The sequence below is a fragment of the Elgaria multicarinata genome, chromosome 7, assembly GCF_023053635.1.
Source record: "Elgaria multicarinata webbii isolate HBS135686 ecotype San Diego chromosome 7, rElgMul1.1.pri, whole genome shotgun sequence".
NCBI lineage: Eukaryota > Metazoa > Chordata > Lepidosauria > Squamata > Anguidae > Elgaria > Elgaria multicarinata.
In genome coordinates, this window is record NC_086177.1 from 73,537,289 (window position 1) to 73,557,034 (window position 19,746).

The 19,746-nt window shown below is 40.9% G+C and overlaps 1 protein-coding gene across 1 annotated transcript in view; it reads left to right on the forward strand.

Annotated features, from left to right (window-relative positions):
- The first annotated feature begins 5,162 nt into the window (after positions 1-5,162).
- Positions 5,163-19,746, forward strand: part of C7H8orf34 (chromosome 7 C8orf34 homolog) — a 113,550-nt gene continuing 98,966 nt past the window's right edge. The window contains exons 1-2 of the mRNA XM_063130818.1: positions 5,163-5,273; positions 5,791-5,944. Of these exons, the coding sequence (XP_062986888.1) occupies positions 5,269-5,273; positions 5,791-5,944 (159 nt within the window). The 5' untranslated portion in view covers positions 5,163-5,268. The remainder of the gene's footprint in view (positions 5,274-5,790; positions 5,945-19,746) is intronic.

The window sequence follows — 19,746 nt, forward strand, 5'->3', positions numbered from 1 at the left end:
GAACTTCAGCTATGGGGCAGTATAAAAATGTAATAAATAAATAAATAAAATAAATAAACAACTTTGATAAAGGAAAATATATCTATGATTATTTGGGAATTGTGTTTGAAAAATTTCATTGTATGCTCTAACACATAATTTTGAGTAATTCAGTAGATATTCAAAAATGACAAGAACTGTGTCCGAGAGATCCATTGTTGAAAGAATAATAAAACAGAAACTAGAGAACAACCTTCTAAGACAGGAAAGAAACTGTTATTTAAAGCTCCACAAAGCAGTTCAATATTCCATTGTAACATATGGGGGAAATTATCAAAATTATTTTAAAATAAATTGCAAAAGCTCTATGTGGCCTATTTCAGGAATGGACAGAGTTAAAACTGTTCAATATATACAAGTGAAAAAGCAGAATTCATCTTGCTCAAGAAAGGAAACTGACATAAATCAATGTCTCCAAAAATATGCATGAGATATCCTTCTGAAAACCAAAACTACTTCATCCTATACACACTAACCTGGAAGCAAGTCCTATTGAGCTTAATGGAGCTTCCTTATGAAAGTAGACAGGTATAGGATTAAAGTATGATAAATAGTATGTACCATAATTACAGTCAAAAGCTCATTAAACGCCTTTTCAATATAAAACTATCTTTGGTTCTATATAGACAAGATTTTATACCAAGACACAGAGGAGTATATTTAAAAGATAAAATCTAGGAAAGTATTAATATACATTTTTGGATACTTCAATGCTCTTCTCAATAATTTTCAAGACAAACTTGTAATGAGATCTGTGCAATTACATTTTTGCAGGTTGCATGTATGTCACCCTGAGAGCTTCAGATATAGGCCAACCCACAAATTGAGCAAATAAGAATATTTGCAGTATTTAAATTTAGTCCCTGATTTTCTTATGATGCCTTAATATTATGATGCCTTAATATTGATTATATCCCTGGTGAATGAGACAGTTCATAGTTTGGAAACCAAAGCTCTTAATATTGTGTTTTTTTTAAATATAGAATAGTTAAAAGTTTTATCTGTTATTATACATGCCAAGTCAGAGTTGCCCCCTCATTTCATGTTAAGCGTCTCCGAGTGTCTGCTTCCTTAGCCTTCTCTGTATGCGAAGATCAGGCTGCCTATAGCCCTGTAATAGTGAAGAGGTTATTAGCCTGAGTACTGGCTAGCAGAGAGGAAGTTGGGATATAGAGAGAAAACCAGCAGCAGAAAGGTTTGGCCCCCATTGGACTGTACCACCATGGCAGGGTAACTGATACCATTTGTAGCTAGTGAATGGAGCTGCCTGAAATTAACTCCTGCACTCCTATTGGAAGGTAGAAATGGGGTGGAGGCTAATGGCGTAGGGGCTGGTTGCCCTTGCCAGGCTGCTGCAGCCCAGTGTGGGCCAAACTGTTAACTTCTTGTTGTGCTGGGCACTGGGGGCCTTGCTAGACCTACCTGATAATCCGGTGGGGAGTAGGGGCGACAGCGCACTACAGCTAGTGCGCGTCGTCGCCCTTTTCTAGACGCAACACGCGACGGGGTAAGGAAAAGCCCCATCGCGTCCTGCATTTTTTTCTACCTTAAAGGGCCATGTGAGCAGGAGCGCACCAATGGAAAAGGTAAGTGATTTTTTTAAAAAATAAAGGATCCCCCCGATCCCCCTGATTTCTCCCCCCCACGATGTCTGATGCACCCCCTGCCTGCTCGCTCGTCCTCCCCCGTCCGCCATGGCTGTCCCCGTCCCCGTTCTTCTTCCCCCCCATCCGCTATGGCTGTCCCCGTCCCCATCCGCCATGCCCGGTCCCCTGTCCTTCCTCCCATCCCCGTCCCCATCCCCGTTCTTCTACCCCCCTCTCTCCTGCTGGGTCCGGTCTTTCCTCCGGCCCCCATCTCCCCCCCCCCGAGATTCCCCTCCCCGGCCCGATGGGCACAGCGCTCCTATGAGCGCTGTGCCCAGTCCGTGGCTTCTCCCGGCTACTCGCGAGTAAGCAAGCAGCCGGGAAAAGCCATGGACCCTGCTAGACTTTCTGCAGCCCCGTCCTCAGGTCAGGACTGCAGAAAAGCCGGGCCATAACCGCATCCGGTTATCCCGGGTTAAAGGAGGACTTAGCCCGGCCTGACCCCGGGATCCCCTGTGCGTCATCTGGATGCACAGGAGGGAGACCGGGCCTCACACCGGGTTAAGACCTCATCTAGCAACGGCCTGGCTTTCCTCTCTCTATCTGGAATGACATTCCCAACTTCTTCTCTGCCAACCAACATGCAAGCTGTTATCTCTTTCACTGCTGACAGTGGCTCATGGTAGGCGGTGCAAATGGAAAGTGCGATATGGGATGGAGGCTATGGGTGCCAAATGGTTAAGCCCTGTACTACTGGCTTTTTCTCAACTGTTTTCACTCAGGCATGAGGACGCAATTCTGACTTGCATAATATCTCACAGGTTCAAGCACTCAGACTGTTGGCTAATAGTTCCCAGAACACTGTGGTTCAACAGTCATGCGAGCAACCCAAAGTGCTTCTGCCTTTTGTCACTTGCCACACATGTGTTGGTCCCTTTGCACAAGGCGCATTGTGGTTTGGAAGGAGGCTGGCATTATGGCTGAAACATGATTTCCCAGCTTTTGTGTTCACAAACCACCATAGGTTTTGCCATTGATATCACAACTTTTGTTAGAAAAGTTTTAAGACATGACTTTGGTGCCCCCCCCTCCTGCTTCACTCCTGCCTCATTACAAGTATTACAGCATGGATGTAAGAGCACAAAGGGGTGTCGAGACTGCAGTGTAAGAGAAGGTTTCCCCACAGTTAGAGCATTTCTACATTTCACTTGTCATGTCGGGGCATGGAAGTTGGGCACAAGTGGTGGTCAAAGAAGAATGTCTGTCACCGTCAATCAAAGACCTTTTACAATGTGGAAAGTTTGAACCAGTATTATTAAGTTCTGAAATAAAATATGCACTTTATTTAATATATAAATCAGGCTTCAAATTTTCTCTTTAGTCTGAAATCAAATTATTACTTTCAACTACCAAGCAAGACAGCTAGACAGGGAAATCAGAAATAATATTAATCTAAAGTTTAGATGCCAATTTGTGTTGTTTTTAATGACTCAGAAGATAACCTGATGGTGTGTAACTTTCCCTGCAATAAAAGACAGAGGAAAAATGGCTAACAATGCAGTTTGTTGCTTTCACTATAATTAAACCAACAAACTACTGCCCTCTCATACTTCAGAAGCAGGATTTTTTTCTCCATTAGAGTGTGGCTGCATGTGATCTTGCCTACAACATTTATAATGAGGTCTTGAATAACCTATTGCGCAGGGTTATTTGTAGGTGTTGCTTTGCTGTCTAAGCCACTCTAGCGAATAATTATTTAGTCAGGTGATACCTATTCCACCTCACTCATTCATGCTGCTACTCTTTTCTCCCTTTCCAGTGTAGGTTGTCTTTTCCTATGCAGTAACCATTATGCTACTGTATTCACAGTTCTGCTCTTGATTACTTTTGAGGCTAGAAAAGGGAAACAATTCCAAGCTGTGCGTTCAGCCAGCTCAGCTGGTAGGAAAGTCAGATAGTAACATGTATTTCTCTAGCGCTAGATGAAAAGGATGTAGATTAAGGCATAATAGATAGCAAGTACCCCAAGAAAGAGTTACTGCTTTTATTACACATAATTGTCAAAAGAGGCTGATGTCTGCATCACTGAGAACTATATTCATAAAAGGATTGTTTGCTTAGCTAGCATAGCCTCTCATGCAATATGGTTGGAGGAAGCACTAAATTCTTTTGTTGTACGAAATTGCTGCTTTTTTGTCCCTAAGCAATTTGAAACTGAAATAAATAACTTTCAAATACTAATAACATGTTTAAGGCAAGAATCAGATGGAAGAATTGCTACAATGATCTCTCTAGTTGAGCAACTCAATGCTAGAACAGCAGAAGAAGAAAAGCCATTGGCTAGGGGCAGTTTTGCCCCTTTTCCAACCATATGAGTTAGACAAAGCCTTGCATGGTGCTATTATATATCAGTGTTATGCATTAGTACAGTTGCATTGACTTGAATTGCTGCATCATGCCTATGACATTGCTTTTGCTGGTACAAGGCCCCATACATCTGATTCTACCCATAGCAGAACACACGATTTGGTTGAAAAACATTTCCACTAAAAGATCTATCATAAAGAGTTCTTATCACTCATTGAAATGTAAAACCTGTTAAACAGGTTTAACAGGTTTAGTTACCTTGAAGCTTCAGAAATAAGGTGGGATATAAATCTGGCAATAAGAACATAAGAAGTGCCCTGATGCTGGATCAGACCAAGGGTCCATCTAGTCCATCACTCTGTTCACACGGTGGCCAACTGGCCATCAGCCAGGGATGAACAAGCAGGACATGGTGCAACAGCATCCTCCCACCCATGTTCCCCAGCAACAGGTGCACACAGGCTTATTCAAATACTTCTGTTTATATTTAGAGCCTATCAAGCTGTCACAATTTAAATGGCAAGGAACATCCAGATAACTGTTTAGAAGGAAGGCAATATAATCATAGACCAAATGGGGGAAATGGATACTTTAGCATCCATCACATTTGGCAACAAACTAAAGAAAAATACTGCGACTTTCAAAATAATGGGGTTGCTTCAACATTTTGTTCTGCATATGCACCACAGTGGGTGGAAATGTACACTGAATTTAAATGTTTTCGAGGTTATTGGGTTTTGTTATATTTTTGTTTGTTTGCTACCCTGAGCTGTGAAAAAGTGCATTTTTTTAAAAAAAAAAATCAAATTAGGAAAAATGACATGTATGCAGTAGCTCCTGAACATACCCAGAGAGGCCAGTGGGGCCAATCTGAAATCGTTGAGGGGATTATTATAACAATGTTATTTATGGGACAGTGCCTTTCTAACTAAGTTGGATCGCTTGAATTACAATCAACATAGTATTCAAGAAAGGTGGAGGTGTTACTCCAGGGGCTATTAATGCACTCGCACAATTCTCTAAAAGTTTTTAAATCTTTCTTCTTGTTTAACCTAATTCCCCGCACATTGCGCATATGGACAAAGGAAGGAGGCACGGGAATCCAGGTGGTTTCTCTTCCTCTCCCATGCCGTGGTTGCTCCCTGTGGTTGCTGGCAAGAAGCATACATGCGTCGCGTGAGAGAGCCTGAAATAGGCATCCTTGAACCAAAGCTATGCGTGTAGGGTTTGCGTTTCTGGCGTTCTCACAAGTGACGCTAAGCATGCGTGTTAGCGAATGCGGTATATTAATGTGCTTTCCTCCAGCGCCGCGGCAGCTTTTTTCCATTCGCTTCACAGGAGGCGAAAGCCGCCGCCGCCGCCGCCGCCGCCGAAGAAGCGGGTGTCATTCGTGAGGGAAGCGGCTCCCCCGTCTGGCCACGCTTGGAAAGAACCGCGCCGTTGCCATTGGCTTTGCGAGCAGCGCTGTCGCTAGGGAGGCCGCTTGGCGAGGCGGCTTCGGCTGGGGCCGGGGCTCCACTCCCTGTAACCAAGGAGCGAGCGTCTGCAGAACCGCCAGCCGGCTCTACCGCTTCCACCTCCTCCTTCCACGCACCCGGCGTTGCTCGCCCAGCCCGCGCGCTCCTCTCTCTCAGCCCATGGAGGGAGAGACCCCAGCATTTCCCCACCTTGCAGCCGGGGCTCGGGTTGCATGAGGGAGGAGGACGAGGGGCTTCCACCGAGTTAGCCGTTCGTCGGACCTCAGGATTTTTCGCCCCTCAGTCCCCGCCCTGCTGTTTTCTCCCTCCCTCCCCTCTAGGCTGGAGAACCGGGAAAAGGGACAGCAGGAGTCGCTGGAGAAGCAGCGCGGGAACGCCAGCTCCCTCGCCTCGGCAACTCATCTGATGGCGTCTCACCAGCAAAACAGGATTCAAGCTTACCTGGAGAAGAACAAGATCGGCCCCCTCTTCGAGGTAAGCGCCTCCGAGCCCACGGGCTTCCTTGGCTTACACCGAGCCGAGAGTGCCTCGCCTCTACTCGGTGGGAGCCGCGCGCGCGCGCAATTCGTCGGACCGGGCAAGTGCGCGCGGGTTCATGCCAAGTAACTTCGAGCTTTGCCTTAATTGAAACTGCAAGCCTCTGGGAGCAGCTGATGCCGACCTGAGGGCTGGGCGCCCGCGAGCGGGACTCCCTACCTGTGCCTCTGCACTTCGCTGCAACCGCCCGCCAGCAGGCTTCCCCTCGCAAAATTGCCAGGGCAGGTGCCGCCCTGTTCTCGCACACATAACCCTTCCCTCTTTTCTTTTGCATTCACCTGTATTCTGGTTTTGATCCTAACTCTTGCTCCTTCCCCCCTTTTCACTGTTTTCAGTTCAGGAGCACGCTCCCTTGTCCTGTTCCTTGAGAAATTGCACTGAAGGGGGATATGCCAAGTGCCGTTTTCCCCTGATGCTGTGTTTTGACAGGAAAAAAAGTGGCACTAGTCTCCCTATTGTGAACGTATTAAAGGTGGAGAAGGAGCCTTGTTCACCCTGAATTGGGCAACTGCATGTCCTCTTATGACATGCACACAGGTCTTCCTCAAGGTTTAATATTAATATTTTGGCTACCTGCTTACACATGTGTACCCTTATACACATATGCTGGCCCAAGATGTTTTGCTGCTTGAGGTGGAGTAGCAAACGGTATACCCCCAGTCTCACTCCAGTTAAGGTGCATAGTACCCAAGGCTGGTCAAGTTATTTTGGCATCAGTGGCAGAAAAACTGACAAGTGCCTCTCTCCTTTTCTGGAATAAAAATACGTCAATAATAAATTTGCTGCCCTTTCATGACACCCCTGCCCAAGGTAGGGCCAGCCCTGTATGCTCTTCACTGCCATTAATGCACATGGTCCTTTTTTTTTTTTTTACACTATGTGCCCTGACCCTTTCATTCATTCATTCTTTTTCTTTTTTTGCTCGCTCTTCATTTTCTCATTGAAACTTCCCCCTGGCATGGTTTTTATTTGGTGTTTTTTGTTTTGCACTTTTCTCTGGTGTAGAGGTAAATAAATTTGTCTTTACCCAACTCCTTGGCCTGGTTCTGTCTTCCATGTGTGACCCTTTTTCCTCCCTCTCTATGCCTTGCACATATTAGCTCATTGCAGTCCTCTTGCCCCTATCTCTTTACATGTGTCTAACATTTTAAGCAGCTGAGCTGCTGCTTATGAAGAGAGTTCCAGATATATGTTTCTGCTTCCACTGAAGGCATTGCCTGACCAAATGTTTCTGTTGCCATACATGCTTAGAATCAGGGAAACCAGGCTGAGTTAGAATCATTTGGAGTATCTATCACCTTTGGGCTGTGAATAGTGGATCCATTGCCTGACTCTGTGCATGCAAACACTGAGAGGAAAGCATCCTGCTAGTTACCAGGGCATGGGGTCAGAGAGTGACTTTGCATTGCCCGGCCACAGAAGACAGCCTGAGGTAGCTATACTTCACCCTTCCCGTCATTTCAATGTGAGGGATGGAGGGTGTTATAGAATCTCACTGGACAGGGGACCAGTGAGGGCTGTAGATGCAGACTCAGCACATGGGCGTGTTTGCTTCAGGGTATAATGCAAAAGCATCATCATTGTGCTTTGAGAGCAAAGCAGAGGATAGCTGGAGATTTAAACATGCCCCCACATGCCTGCATAGATGACACCGGAGCTATTATCTTCTTTTGGCTGATCTGAAACAAAAATACCATGTGACAGATTAATTCAGGATTACTGGAGCCACAAGGCAGATTAAAAAAAGAAGATATTATAAAAGTGAGCCATCCCATTGGAGCATTTTAAGGCATTAGTTCTTTCTGACTTTATATTTGCAATTATACTCTTTTCCACAGGTTACAGTATTTCTCTGTACAGGTTGTGCTTTGATATTAACGTCCATAAAAGCTTGAAATGGTTTTGTAGTAGGATCTAACTGAGACTACAGTGTATATGTTATCAATGAATATCCATCAAAACATTTCTAGGGCTGACCCAATTTTCTTATATCTTTTTAAACATTTTTCAAAGCAATCATACTTTTAGTACTTTATTCTTTTATTGTTAAAATTAGTGTGACACAAGTTTTTGACTTAAGCAAATTTATCTTAAGTATGAAGAGTAAAACAAATAAACAAACATTGAGCTTATTTCCAGGGCAATATTTAATTTTCCTCTCCTGAGAAACTGTACTTGCTCTATTACCATTAAAAGCAGATTCATTGTAATACAAAACATGTTCTGAAATAATATTGTTACTAAAAGTTAGGGTGATTTTAAGCTTAAAGAGCTATCTAGTGTCCAGTTCCAATATACTTTTTATTGTTTAGCCATTACAAGAGGTGTCCAGTAGTTTTTAAGTTTTATTTTTTTAAAAGATGTATTCCTATAGTTCCAGCTAGTCATTAGGAAAATGATGCTACAATAATCTCTGTATTTTTATGTCAGGGTAATGATCACATCTATTTAAACCGATTTGGTCTTTGTGGATGTAGTCACATCACTTGTGAAAAACATGAGCAACATTAACAAATAATTGACTTTTTGTATACTAAAATTTGTGCAATTAAAAAAAAAACTTATGCTAAATATGCCTCATTCAGTATCCTCACATTACTCTGATAGCTGATATTTGTAGCCTATTGGGTTTAGACCAGTTTAGTATTATCTCCGTGAGAGATGCATTTATGTATATTTTGTGATCATGCCAGCCATCTCACATGCATTATTTCAGTGATCCTTAAAAACAACCCTGTACACTAGGTCAGCCTTGTGTTACAGTTTCCACATTGCAAGCAGAATGGAGTTGAGGCTGGAAGACGGTAGCTTTTAATGAGCTTGAGGCTGGTTTGAGATTTGAACCACGTTCTTCCTGGGTCATACACTTAACTGCTGTACAACTCCTGCTCTATGAGGTGTTTCAGAGAATGATGAACTATCTTCGAATCTTAGATGTAAACATCAGACCTTTTGACTGGGGTTGGCACCCAGCATTCTCAGGCTGGGAGCCCCCCTGCCCATTCAATACTTCCTTTATATCTTCTCTAGCAAGTTGGGTTAAGGGTAGTAGCAGGGGAAGTGTAGCTTCAGTGTCACTTAATGGACAGGTTATTGGATGCATGCAGAGGCATTTTGTAGGAATGAGTGACAGTGCCACTGTACCCCTTGCTGGAGTATATGTGTAAGAATAATGTTTTTTAAAATGAAAAATAGTTATAGATTAATTTAGATTCCTAATCTGGGATGTCCATTAAGCTTTGACTGTATAATCATATGTTTGTTTATTTATTGATTTCATTTCTGTACTGCCCAATAGCCGAAGATCTCTAGGTGGTTCACAAAAGCAACATTTCTAGTTGATTTATTCCCCACTCTGCCTTTCTGAGAAATTAAGCTTTTTTAACTTCCTGAAGTAAGAGAAGACTAAGTCAATATGCACCATAGGCAATATAGTTATGTGTACAAAAAGTGCCATTGATTTCTGTGAAAGAGTAGGTATAGTTATTGACTTGGCTTCTGTTAATGAACAAGAAGTTTTCAATGTTGCTGATAGCAAGCAGAATAAGGAGGCCACTCGTTGTAGCTTTATGCATATCAATAATAATATAATAATAATAATAATAATAATAATGCAGATTTGTTTGTTTTTTGGCTGACCCTAACGTCTATTTTATTATCTATTTATATTTCTCTGTTAAAAGCATGTGCTATACATTAAAATAAGTATATAAGTATGTTTGTAGACATGTTTTGAAAATATTCAACTTTTTTTTGAATATTTTTTAAAAATATTCAAGTAAAGATAGTATTTTTCTGTACATAATAACCCCCCCCCCAAAAAACCTAATGTGCAAATTGCAGTTGAGAAAATGCAGCTGAGATTGAAGGTTTTGAATGTTCAGCTTTGTTTATGAAAGCTCATCTTTGAATGTTCAGAATACAAAGATCTCTTTGGGAGAAATATTTTAAAACAGCTATTTTAATGTAAAAGCATGACGTTTTTCTGTGCTGTTTCTAGTAGGTACCAATGAGACAAGACAGGTCACTGGTTATTCAACCAGGGACAACTCTAAGTGAGTAACGTTGGAGGTGAACTGTGGCGTTATTAATCTCTTCTTCCAGTTCAGCCACCCCAAACTCCATCCCCCTGCTTGAAGAATGTAGGTCTTCAAGATTCAACTGATTGGCCTTAGACTAATGCTTCGCCTTCCTAGGGCCTCCTGTCTTGTCTTGCATGCTCCCATGCCATTGGACAGATATGGCCATTCTGGAAGCATCCAACTCTTTCATTGAGTCAGGCTTTGGGTAAGTCATCTGTGAGGATACTGTTTTGGTTCTAGGAGCATCAGACAACCAGCCACAGGCTCAGCATTGGGATCCTGGTACAGAGTCCCAGCTGCTGGTAAAGCAGCTACAGACTTGGCTAGCTTGTCCTCTTCTAACTCTGAGCTCATTTTTTTACCCAAATATTAATAATAATTTAAGCATTTTAAGAAATAATGAAGATTAACAAAAAATCTGTAATGAAAAATGTTAAAATCTATATTGGCATAATATTTTTATTAGGCCAACTTAGAGGTCACAAAATACCTTGTAAGTTTCCAAATTCTTCATCAGGCAAGACTGTAAATGAAGCAAAAAAGGGAGAGGAAAAAAGTGGCTAATGTTAAAGCTGTGGCGTATGCATTTGGAGCTTTTCCACATGAGCCTATTAATCTAATGCTTTGTTACAGAACTCAAATCCAGGCACTACATGAGGAGCATTTCCTTTCCAATTTTTCCACTGCATAACCTCTAGGTAGCACTGTGGTATAGCAGGAGAGCGCAAATACAAAAGACAAAGTCACACTTTCTTTTGCTCTCACAATTAAACATTGCATTTTCCCTGCTCTAAGAAAACTCACTGAATGTAGACACCAAAGTGAAATTGGGGATTATAACATTATCTGAAGATCCCACAAACAACCATGAGTAGAGAATGATGAGTGCATGAAAAATGCCCCATGTAGAAAGGCTCTTGGTGACGATATTATGACAGAAAGTGGGACGGTGCTGCAGACATTCAAATTAGTCTTTACCAGGTTCTGAGATGGTTTTAACGTACACCTGGGATCCATCCAAGGGTTTCTGTGAAGGAGAACCAAACAAACAATGGTAGTTTATATTGACAGCGCTAGAGTTTATATTGACAGCGCTGGAGATAATTTCAGATGGTGTAAAGAAAGCCATTGGAAGCCATACTCAGTAGCTTTACTTCATATTCTAGAAAAGAAACACAAGTCAGTGGTAAGCAAAATATATTTCTGATGATCATATTCTGACTGCTGACTCTTTGAATTCCTGAAAACATGTTGTCCTTTTTTAGGATGTGAATAAGAACAAGGATGGTATAAAATCTCATTTGCCAGCTGGTTCATTAATGATTGTTAGTATATTCAAAATGTTCATGGTGATAGAGAACCCATATTAACAATGCTTTTCCTCCTTCTAATTAAAGTACATAGTAGCTTCTAAAGTGCAAACAATTTATATTGAATTGTTTGCTCTAGAAAGAGAATCCAATTTGCGCTACATTGTTGAGCTGGCAAAACAAGCACAGTTTAGTAAAGATGGGAGAGCTAATTAAAATTAATTAAAGTTAATTTCTGTCCATCAAATGTCCACAAGATTATCTGATAGCTGAATGAATATGGGCTACTTAATAGAAGCATTCAAAACTTATTAGTGAAATGGCTGAAATTACATTTTTAAGGAAATAGTATAAAAAAATCATAATCTCTGTAGCAATGGTAGAATTTATCCCAAATATTACTCTAAATTTTGATCCTCAGATTAACTTTATTCTTTGGTTGATTGGCCCAAGTCTTGACAGAAGCCATAAAATGCTATGCAGTATTTGTGGTTGTTTAGGTCCCTCTTTAGATATTTATACCCCACCCACCCCTTTTAAGGTTAATTTGGACTCAAAATTTGTGTCAACTTTGAAGATACAGAATTGAACTCTACAGAATTGTAGTGGCTAAGGTGTTGGACTGGGAGTCAGGAGATCTGGGTTCTAGTCCCCTCTTGGCCATGGAAATCCACTGGGTGACTTTGGGCCAATCACAGACTTTCATCCCAACCTAACTCACAGGGTTGTTGTTGTGAGGATAACATGGAGAGGAGCAGGATTATGTATGCCACCTTGGGTTCCTTGGAGGAAAAAAGGCAGGATATAAATGTAATATATATACACACACATATACTGTATTCATAGTTGAACTCTTTAAAATACACACACACACACACACACACACACATACTCTTTCATAAAACACAATGGAGGTTTACATATTTTATGTAATAGATAAATTTGGATATAAAAGGTGACTCACCTGTGCTGATACTATTATTTTAGACATGCTTTACAAGTGTAGGTTTGGTAAGAAATGCATTAGCCTTTGCATGTTGTAATTTATACAGCAGGGAAAAGCTGAAAAGTCTACGAAATTGGCATTCTTTATCAAAGCCCATTGGAATTATATTTATGTATACTTATGATATGTTCTTCTTGAATGAAATTTCAGTTCCTTATACAATTGCAACAGTTCATCTTGTATATTCTAAAAGTGTGGCCATATTTGTTGCAGCTGGCAGATAAAATCTACTGTTGCACATTGCATTGGCATATAATTGGTTTCATAGGGAACAGGGCCTACTTGATCATTTGTGTCTGACGAATAGGCTCTTGCTTACAAAGATTATGACACAATATATCAATTCTTCTCTGTGGCCACAGGAGCCTTCTTAATCTTCTCCGTTGTTATTTCCTCTTCATAGGACTACAGGTAACAGTATTCGTTCTTCATCTTTAAATGAGTAACTCACTAATGAGGTGAAGAATGAGGGGAGCAATTAGAAGTGCTTGTTGTTCATTCAATGGCTTCATTCAATGAAGTGGAATTGTGGGAAAATCTGGACAAATAAAAGGAAGTACTTCTTCACATAATGCATAGTTAAACTATGGAATTTGCTACCACAAGATGTACTGATGGCCAGCTGCTTAGACTGCCTTGAAAGCAGATTAGACAAATTCATATGGATATTGAAATATGTGGTTACTACTCATAGTAGCTTTATATTACTTCTGGTATTGGAGGCAATGTATCTTTGAATGTGAATTGTGAAAAACAAGCAGGAGAGTGCTATTGCATTCATTTCCTTCTTGTCAGCTTCCCATAAATACCTAGTTGACCACTGATAGGCCCTTGGTCTGATTCAGCAATGCTCTTTTGCATTTATGAGAAGAGGTATGTATGGGATCGATGTCCTCTTTGTTTTTCTTATCAGACAGAGGTGAAAACATCCCATATGTTTTTGAGGGAGATTCTTTGAAGGTGACTTTCTCTCTCCTAGACAGTGGAGTTAAGAACAGAGTGGATATTGTGTTTCCAAGCTCTACCACCAAAGTGTGAAGCAATAAGGAGGTCTGCCAAGTAATCCACAAAGCTTTATGCAATAAATAAACACCTCTTTGTACCTCAAGAGAATTTAAACCCTAAGAGCTTTCTTCTAGGCTAACACTTGGCTAAACTAAGCAAGGCAGTTGTTCTTTCAACAAAAGGAAGGTCCTTTCCCTTTCACGTCAAGGAGGATTTCTTTGAAGAAGCCTTTGGCAAGACACTAGGCTAGCTTCTCGCCTACTTTTAGCTCCGCCCGTTTCACCCTACGGCAAACTCTGGGATCAGCCAGCTCTGGAGTTCCCCCCCTCTGAGGATTCCTGAGTTCCTACAGACAGTGAGTTATTAATGTTTACACTGATAAGGTCTAGTGAAGATTCATCCCTAGCAGGTGAAGAGCCTGGGAGAATCCTCCCCCACTTCCTGTGCCAGCTGGGACGTTTCTAGGCCTTTTTTCCCCGCTTCAGAATCGGAATCTGATTGATAGCCTGAAACTTCTTCCCCCGTTCCAAGGGGAACAGGCCTGATCACAACAGCGGAATTATGCTTTTGAACTTCAACCCCACCTTTGCCTTGTACTTAGCTTCTTGGGCAGATCCTAATTCTTTTAGCCTCACTACTTTGTCTTATGAGAGGTTGGTGTTTTGTGACTAACCATGTCTGGAATGGCAGCCATTTTGTGAATGGGCAAGTTGCCCTCCTGGCAGCCATTTTGCGAGAGCTTCCATGACACAATATCAAAATTCCACTGGCCCAAAATGGGTTCTTCTTGTTCCTTGTCTGAAATCACGTAGCTACTGATAGAAGAATCACTATTCAGGGAAGCAGATCACTTTTAGGGAATATTCACCAAGTTGACAATCAATTTTTCAAGAACCAGCAGCAGAAGCTGGGCAAAGCCACCTGTAGGAAGGAGTAGAAAGTTTCCAGAATTGTGTCTTTGCTAAGCTGCAGAATAGCAATCTGAAGTCTTGGCACTGAATTGGTTTTAAAGTTCCTGTCTGCAGCCCTGGGCAGCCCTTTCAAACACTTTACAGATTGATTGCACATTCCTTGGAAGACAAGAGAAACTGAGCTGCTGAGTTAGCACTTGAGTTTTCTGCAGCTGCTCAGTTGTAGGACATATAGCAGACTGTGGCATACTTGGAGAAGAAAAAATGTTCCATACTGTTCTAACATTATTTTTATTTATTGTGTTGAGGTAAACATATGATGGATATTATACACTCCTGGTATATGAATTGTGTGGCAGATGAGGCATAGTGGCTGAGGCTCAAACAAGTGAGAAAAAACACATAATTTATAATACGACCCAAGGGTTACATAGAGATCGGATAATTCTGTTCAGGAAATTATTATTAGCAAATAAATTAATTAAAAGATACTAATCTATTAGCAAATAAATTAATCTAAAAGATACTAATCTATTAGCAAATAAATTAATCTAAAAGAGAGAAACAGACCACTGGGGGCAGATTTTCAGAAAGATATGGAATTAAGAATGCATTTCAGGGGCCTGGGGCGATGTGAAATAAAGGAGCAGCAGAAGTTTGTCTGGAGAGTTGATAGTAAAGAGGAATAGAGACTGAAAAAAGTAGTAAGAGATTTTGGAGACCAGATAAGTGGAATAGCATTAGGGGGCTTTTAGGAGAGGAAAATTTGAGGGATGAAGAAAAAAGAAATCATAGCAAAAGGACTAGCAGTCATGAGGCTGTGATTATTCGCTGCATGTAAGTAAGTGTCTGTAGTTTTTACATGTGGGATATAGACATGGAAATGTTGGCTACACATTCTGCCCTGGATTCCCTAATCAAAGGCTTGATTAATGATGAGACTCAGACTAGACCAGACTATCACGGGGCGAACCCTGGGATCATCTCTGTGTGTGACATGATGCACAGGGGATCCCGGGATCATCCCTCCCTTGCCCCGGGATAGAGCCCTCCACTTTGGGCCTGCTTTTTCTGCAGTCTCGGACTGAGCCTGAAACCACGGAACCTGTGGCCAATTGCTGTGGCTTGATCCAGCTCCGCGTGATTCCTCGCACAGAGCCAGGAGCTGCACACAGGGCGCAGTGCTCCTCAGGAAGGTAGGGTGAGGAGAGTGGGGAAATGAAGTTCAATTAAAAAAAAGACCTACCTTAAGTGCACAAGTGTTCATGCGTTGCTTCTCCTTTAAAAATATAAAAAATGGCGGGCGCGACACCGCTCTTCCTGAGGTCGTCGTGCCTCACGTGCAAACGGAGGAGGGATCTCGAGTTAATTGCAACACGAGATCTTCCCTCCTCCATCCTGGATTATCAGGTAGGTCTAGCTAAGGTCTCAGTCAGAATTTGTAACTTTGTATCACTTTTATCAATTATGTAGGTTTAATTATATTATATAACTGCACAATGAATCCCTTTAAGACTCCAAATACTTTCTTGGAATGGTTCTTTTGCTACAAATGCATTTAGGATCACCACTTCAGGAATAAATAACCATAAGTGACAGGGTTTATTTTCCTTACTCCAAGGGAGCTTTTAAACATGTTTTGAAGTCTACTTTCCTGATATCTTATACAGGTTGGAGAATATGATTTTTAAATTTCAAGTCAAATTTTAGTTTAATGATCTGAAAAGTGATATTTAGAGGGTTTTCTTATGGATACAACATATGTGTCCTTGTAAAGCATTTTGGTCCATATTGGAGGGGGATGGATTAGTAAAAACCTAGGGCATAGTTTTTGTTTTGTTTTACAAAAAACAAAAAACATAGTTTTTTTGTTTTACAAAAGTCTGCACTGTATCAATTTTGTCTCCTCTGTTAAATCTTAAATTCTTTAAGTTGTATAATAATTTGATATCTTGATAATAATTTAGGTATTTTAAGTCCTACTGTAGGTATATCTCTTCATGGTATGCTTCGGTGTCTTGTTTGCATCTGATTGTCTGTAGCTCATTTCCTCTTGAATCTTGCACTGAACCTGCCACTGTCTCCTTCTGCAGTGTCTGGGTTCTCGCAGTCATGTATGGGCGTTGGCTTTGGTACTGTGTTCTCCTATGTGAACAGTAGAGCACCTTCCATCCATGGATGGGACTCTGATCATTTTGAAACTTCCATTGGAAGAAGAAAGTGGGGAGGTGATTTTCATCTATTTTTCCTCCAGCCCCTTGTTCTACCCCTTGTTCTACTGTTTCAGAGGGTCTCCCAACTCCATGGATCAGATTTTCTGGGCAGCAGGGCCAGTATGTGTATGTGACATTATTGGTGAAAATTGCCTCACCGCTCTTTGGCCAGTGGGAACACCCCAGAAGTGGAACTGAGCTGAGGGGACTTTCCTGCTGACAGTCTGAGTTAGGATCCAGTCCATTGTTGTTTAAAAAGTTATTGGGCAGAGGGGAGCGAGCGACACACACACAATATCTCTGCCAGAGGAAGCAGGAATTTGTGCTAAAGTTAGCATGATCATGAAGAATCAGAATCTTGTGGGAACTGGCCCATAGTTTTCTTGCCTCCCTCTGCTTCATTTCCTGAACAAGACAAAGGATACTTGGTGATAATTTGAACTACCATTTTGGACCTAAGGTGCTGGTGTGAAGGTGCACTCAGTTGTTATGAAAACATAAATTGCAAAAACAGAACATAATCCATCAAAATGACATGAGCCAATGCAAATACAAACCAGAGGCTGCAATCCTGTACTCACTTACTCGGGAATAAGACCTATTGAACTTAATAGGACATCTCAGTAGTCATACACAAGATTGTACTGTTAGTTGAAATAGTTTTCAGGGATACTATTTTTCAGGGTTATTATATCGCTGCCAAATAGCTAACTTACAGATTTGCTTCTGTGTTTATTGTAAGTCATGTATTATGGAAAAGCAGAATTAGTATTCCCCACCTTTGATGGAAGGGAATTATAAGAATCAGATCAACAATTATATATGAAATTATCTTTCCTCATGGCTAAATCAATACAATTAATTTTGACTAAAGATTCCCTGCTGCATACACCCCTTTGCCAAATGTAGATTCTGCTGATACAACGTAAGATCTTACTTTCCTCTGAAAATGAATATCCATATTGTTAAGGCTACAGGGTTTGGCTGCTGGGTAAATGTCTAAGATTAGAGTTGTTCAGTATGGTAATGAAGACTATGCATTCCAGTCATGCTCAAAGTCAAGAATAGAGATGTGAAGGCCCGGGGAAAAACTGGGAAAATTAGGAAAAAAAACATTTTTTCCAGGTTTTCCTGAAGCCTTTTTTGTTTTTTTCCCAAAAAATTGAAAAAATTGAAAAAAAAATGAAGAAAAAATGGATTACGGGATGTTTTATTTTAACATGATAAATAAAATGTTTAAGACAAGGTGTTCATATATTTACTTCTCTAAATGATTTCTAAAAACTGTACAGTATCAGGTTATTACAATGTCTGTGCGCCAAAGACAAGCAAGTCCTAGGTAGCAAACTGAGACTACAACTTTCAAATGCAAGAGGAAGATGCATTTCTGCCTCTAGGGGGCACTTCCATGGAAGCAGAGACTGAAACTCATACTGATAGCTATAGGTCAGAAAATGAGTCTGATTAAATTTCATGCATATTCATTGAATCTTGGTCCCCCCACATTTTTCTCAGTTCTTTTTATGGAAATGGGGGCTTTATGTCTTGACACTGGAGGACTAGCGGAGACATAATTTTCTTTGTTATTAATGTTGGTGGTTTCTTCAGTTTTTTAAAATTATTTTTTGCCTGCTCCTCATAAACTGGCAGAGCCAAAGAGATTCCTTACAGTTCAGGTGTTCCTAACAATTCAGGAGCTTGTAGCTCCATTTGTTACCAAAAAAAAGTAAAAAAAAGTAAATTAAATTTGTAATAATTGTTTGAATACACTACTTTTAATAAAATGTAGTAATTTTATGCCAAATCAACTTGGACATAATTACATTTTTTGTTCCTAAAGTAACAAAGTGACTTTCAATCTGTAAAAAGTGATAATATTGCATTATTTCATTTTTAAAAAAAATTCCGAGTTTTTTTTTTTTTAAAAAAAGGGAAAAAAACCGGGGTTTTTTCCATGGCTTCAAAATGTCTGGAAATTTTACATCTCTAAGAATTCAAATGTGTGTAAAATAACTTATTGTGGACGTCTGATTCTAACTATGCTTATTCAGAAGTATGTCCAATTGATTTCAGTGAGATTTAGTTTCACGTAAATATGCATAGGTAAGTAGCCTTGCAGCCCAAACCTATGCATGTTTATTCAAAGTAGGGGCCAAAGTAGACATGGCATTAAATGTGCCTTTGCATTTAACATGCAGGTTTTTTACAAATAGCAGTTACAGGGGGGGGGAACAGGTGATTTCCTACCAATGCAAATAGCAGTTCCAGAGGAGAGATTTTCCACAAGACCACAGTAGGGGGGTAAGGATTAAACACCCTGCCCTTCCTCCTGTGCCCCCAAAAATTATCAGCCCAACTCCAGTGGTTGCATTTTTAAACACCTGCACATTAAAGGATGCATGTAACATCATGTCTAGTTTGGCCCTATGTCCCACTGAAGCCAGATCTACACCAAGCAGAATATTGCAGTATGAAAGCGGTATGAAAGCAGTATATAAAAGGCAGGAGCCACACTACTGCATTGTAGCCGTATTGAAGTGCACTGACAGCTGTTGGGGCCCATTGACACATACCATATATTGCTTTAATACCAGTTTCATAGTGCTGTATCCTGCTTGGTGTGGCTCCTGCCTTTTAGATACTGCTTTCATGGTGCTATATCCTGCTTGGTGTAGATTAGGCCCCAGTTTAGTGGTGCGCACTGCTGTGCATAGGGTTGCATACCTCCCAGGGGGAATGCCAATTTGAAGCGGTCTGTCTCCCCCTCCCCCCCTGCAAGCCTCCATAGTGATGAGCCTCCATAGCAGTCTCTGCCTTTCCACTACAAAATAGCATTCAAGTGTATTTCAGAACATTCAAAGAATACAATAAACCTGTCATATCAGCTAAAAGAATTAGAACAATTTAAAATAACTTAAAGTGACAGTATCAGAGTCCGCATAAAAACAATGTTTATACTTGTTCATTGTTTTGGATTGAGGTGCACATTCTTTATCTGGTGTATTTTATTTCTGGCATACAACACATGCAACTTTCACTTTTAAAAAACTTGAGCTGGAATTGAAAGAAGGAGTCTTGTGTGCTCACAGGAGAAAACTGTGCATACAGCTGGAGGTTTCCTTTTTGTTTGTAATGTAGCATTTCCCAGTGCTGAAAAGATGTAGTGCTGCTGTTTCTCATTTCAATTATTATTTGGGTTGGTGCAGAGGCTT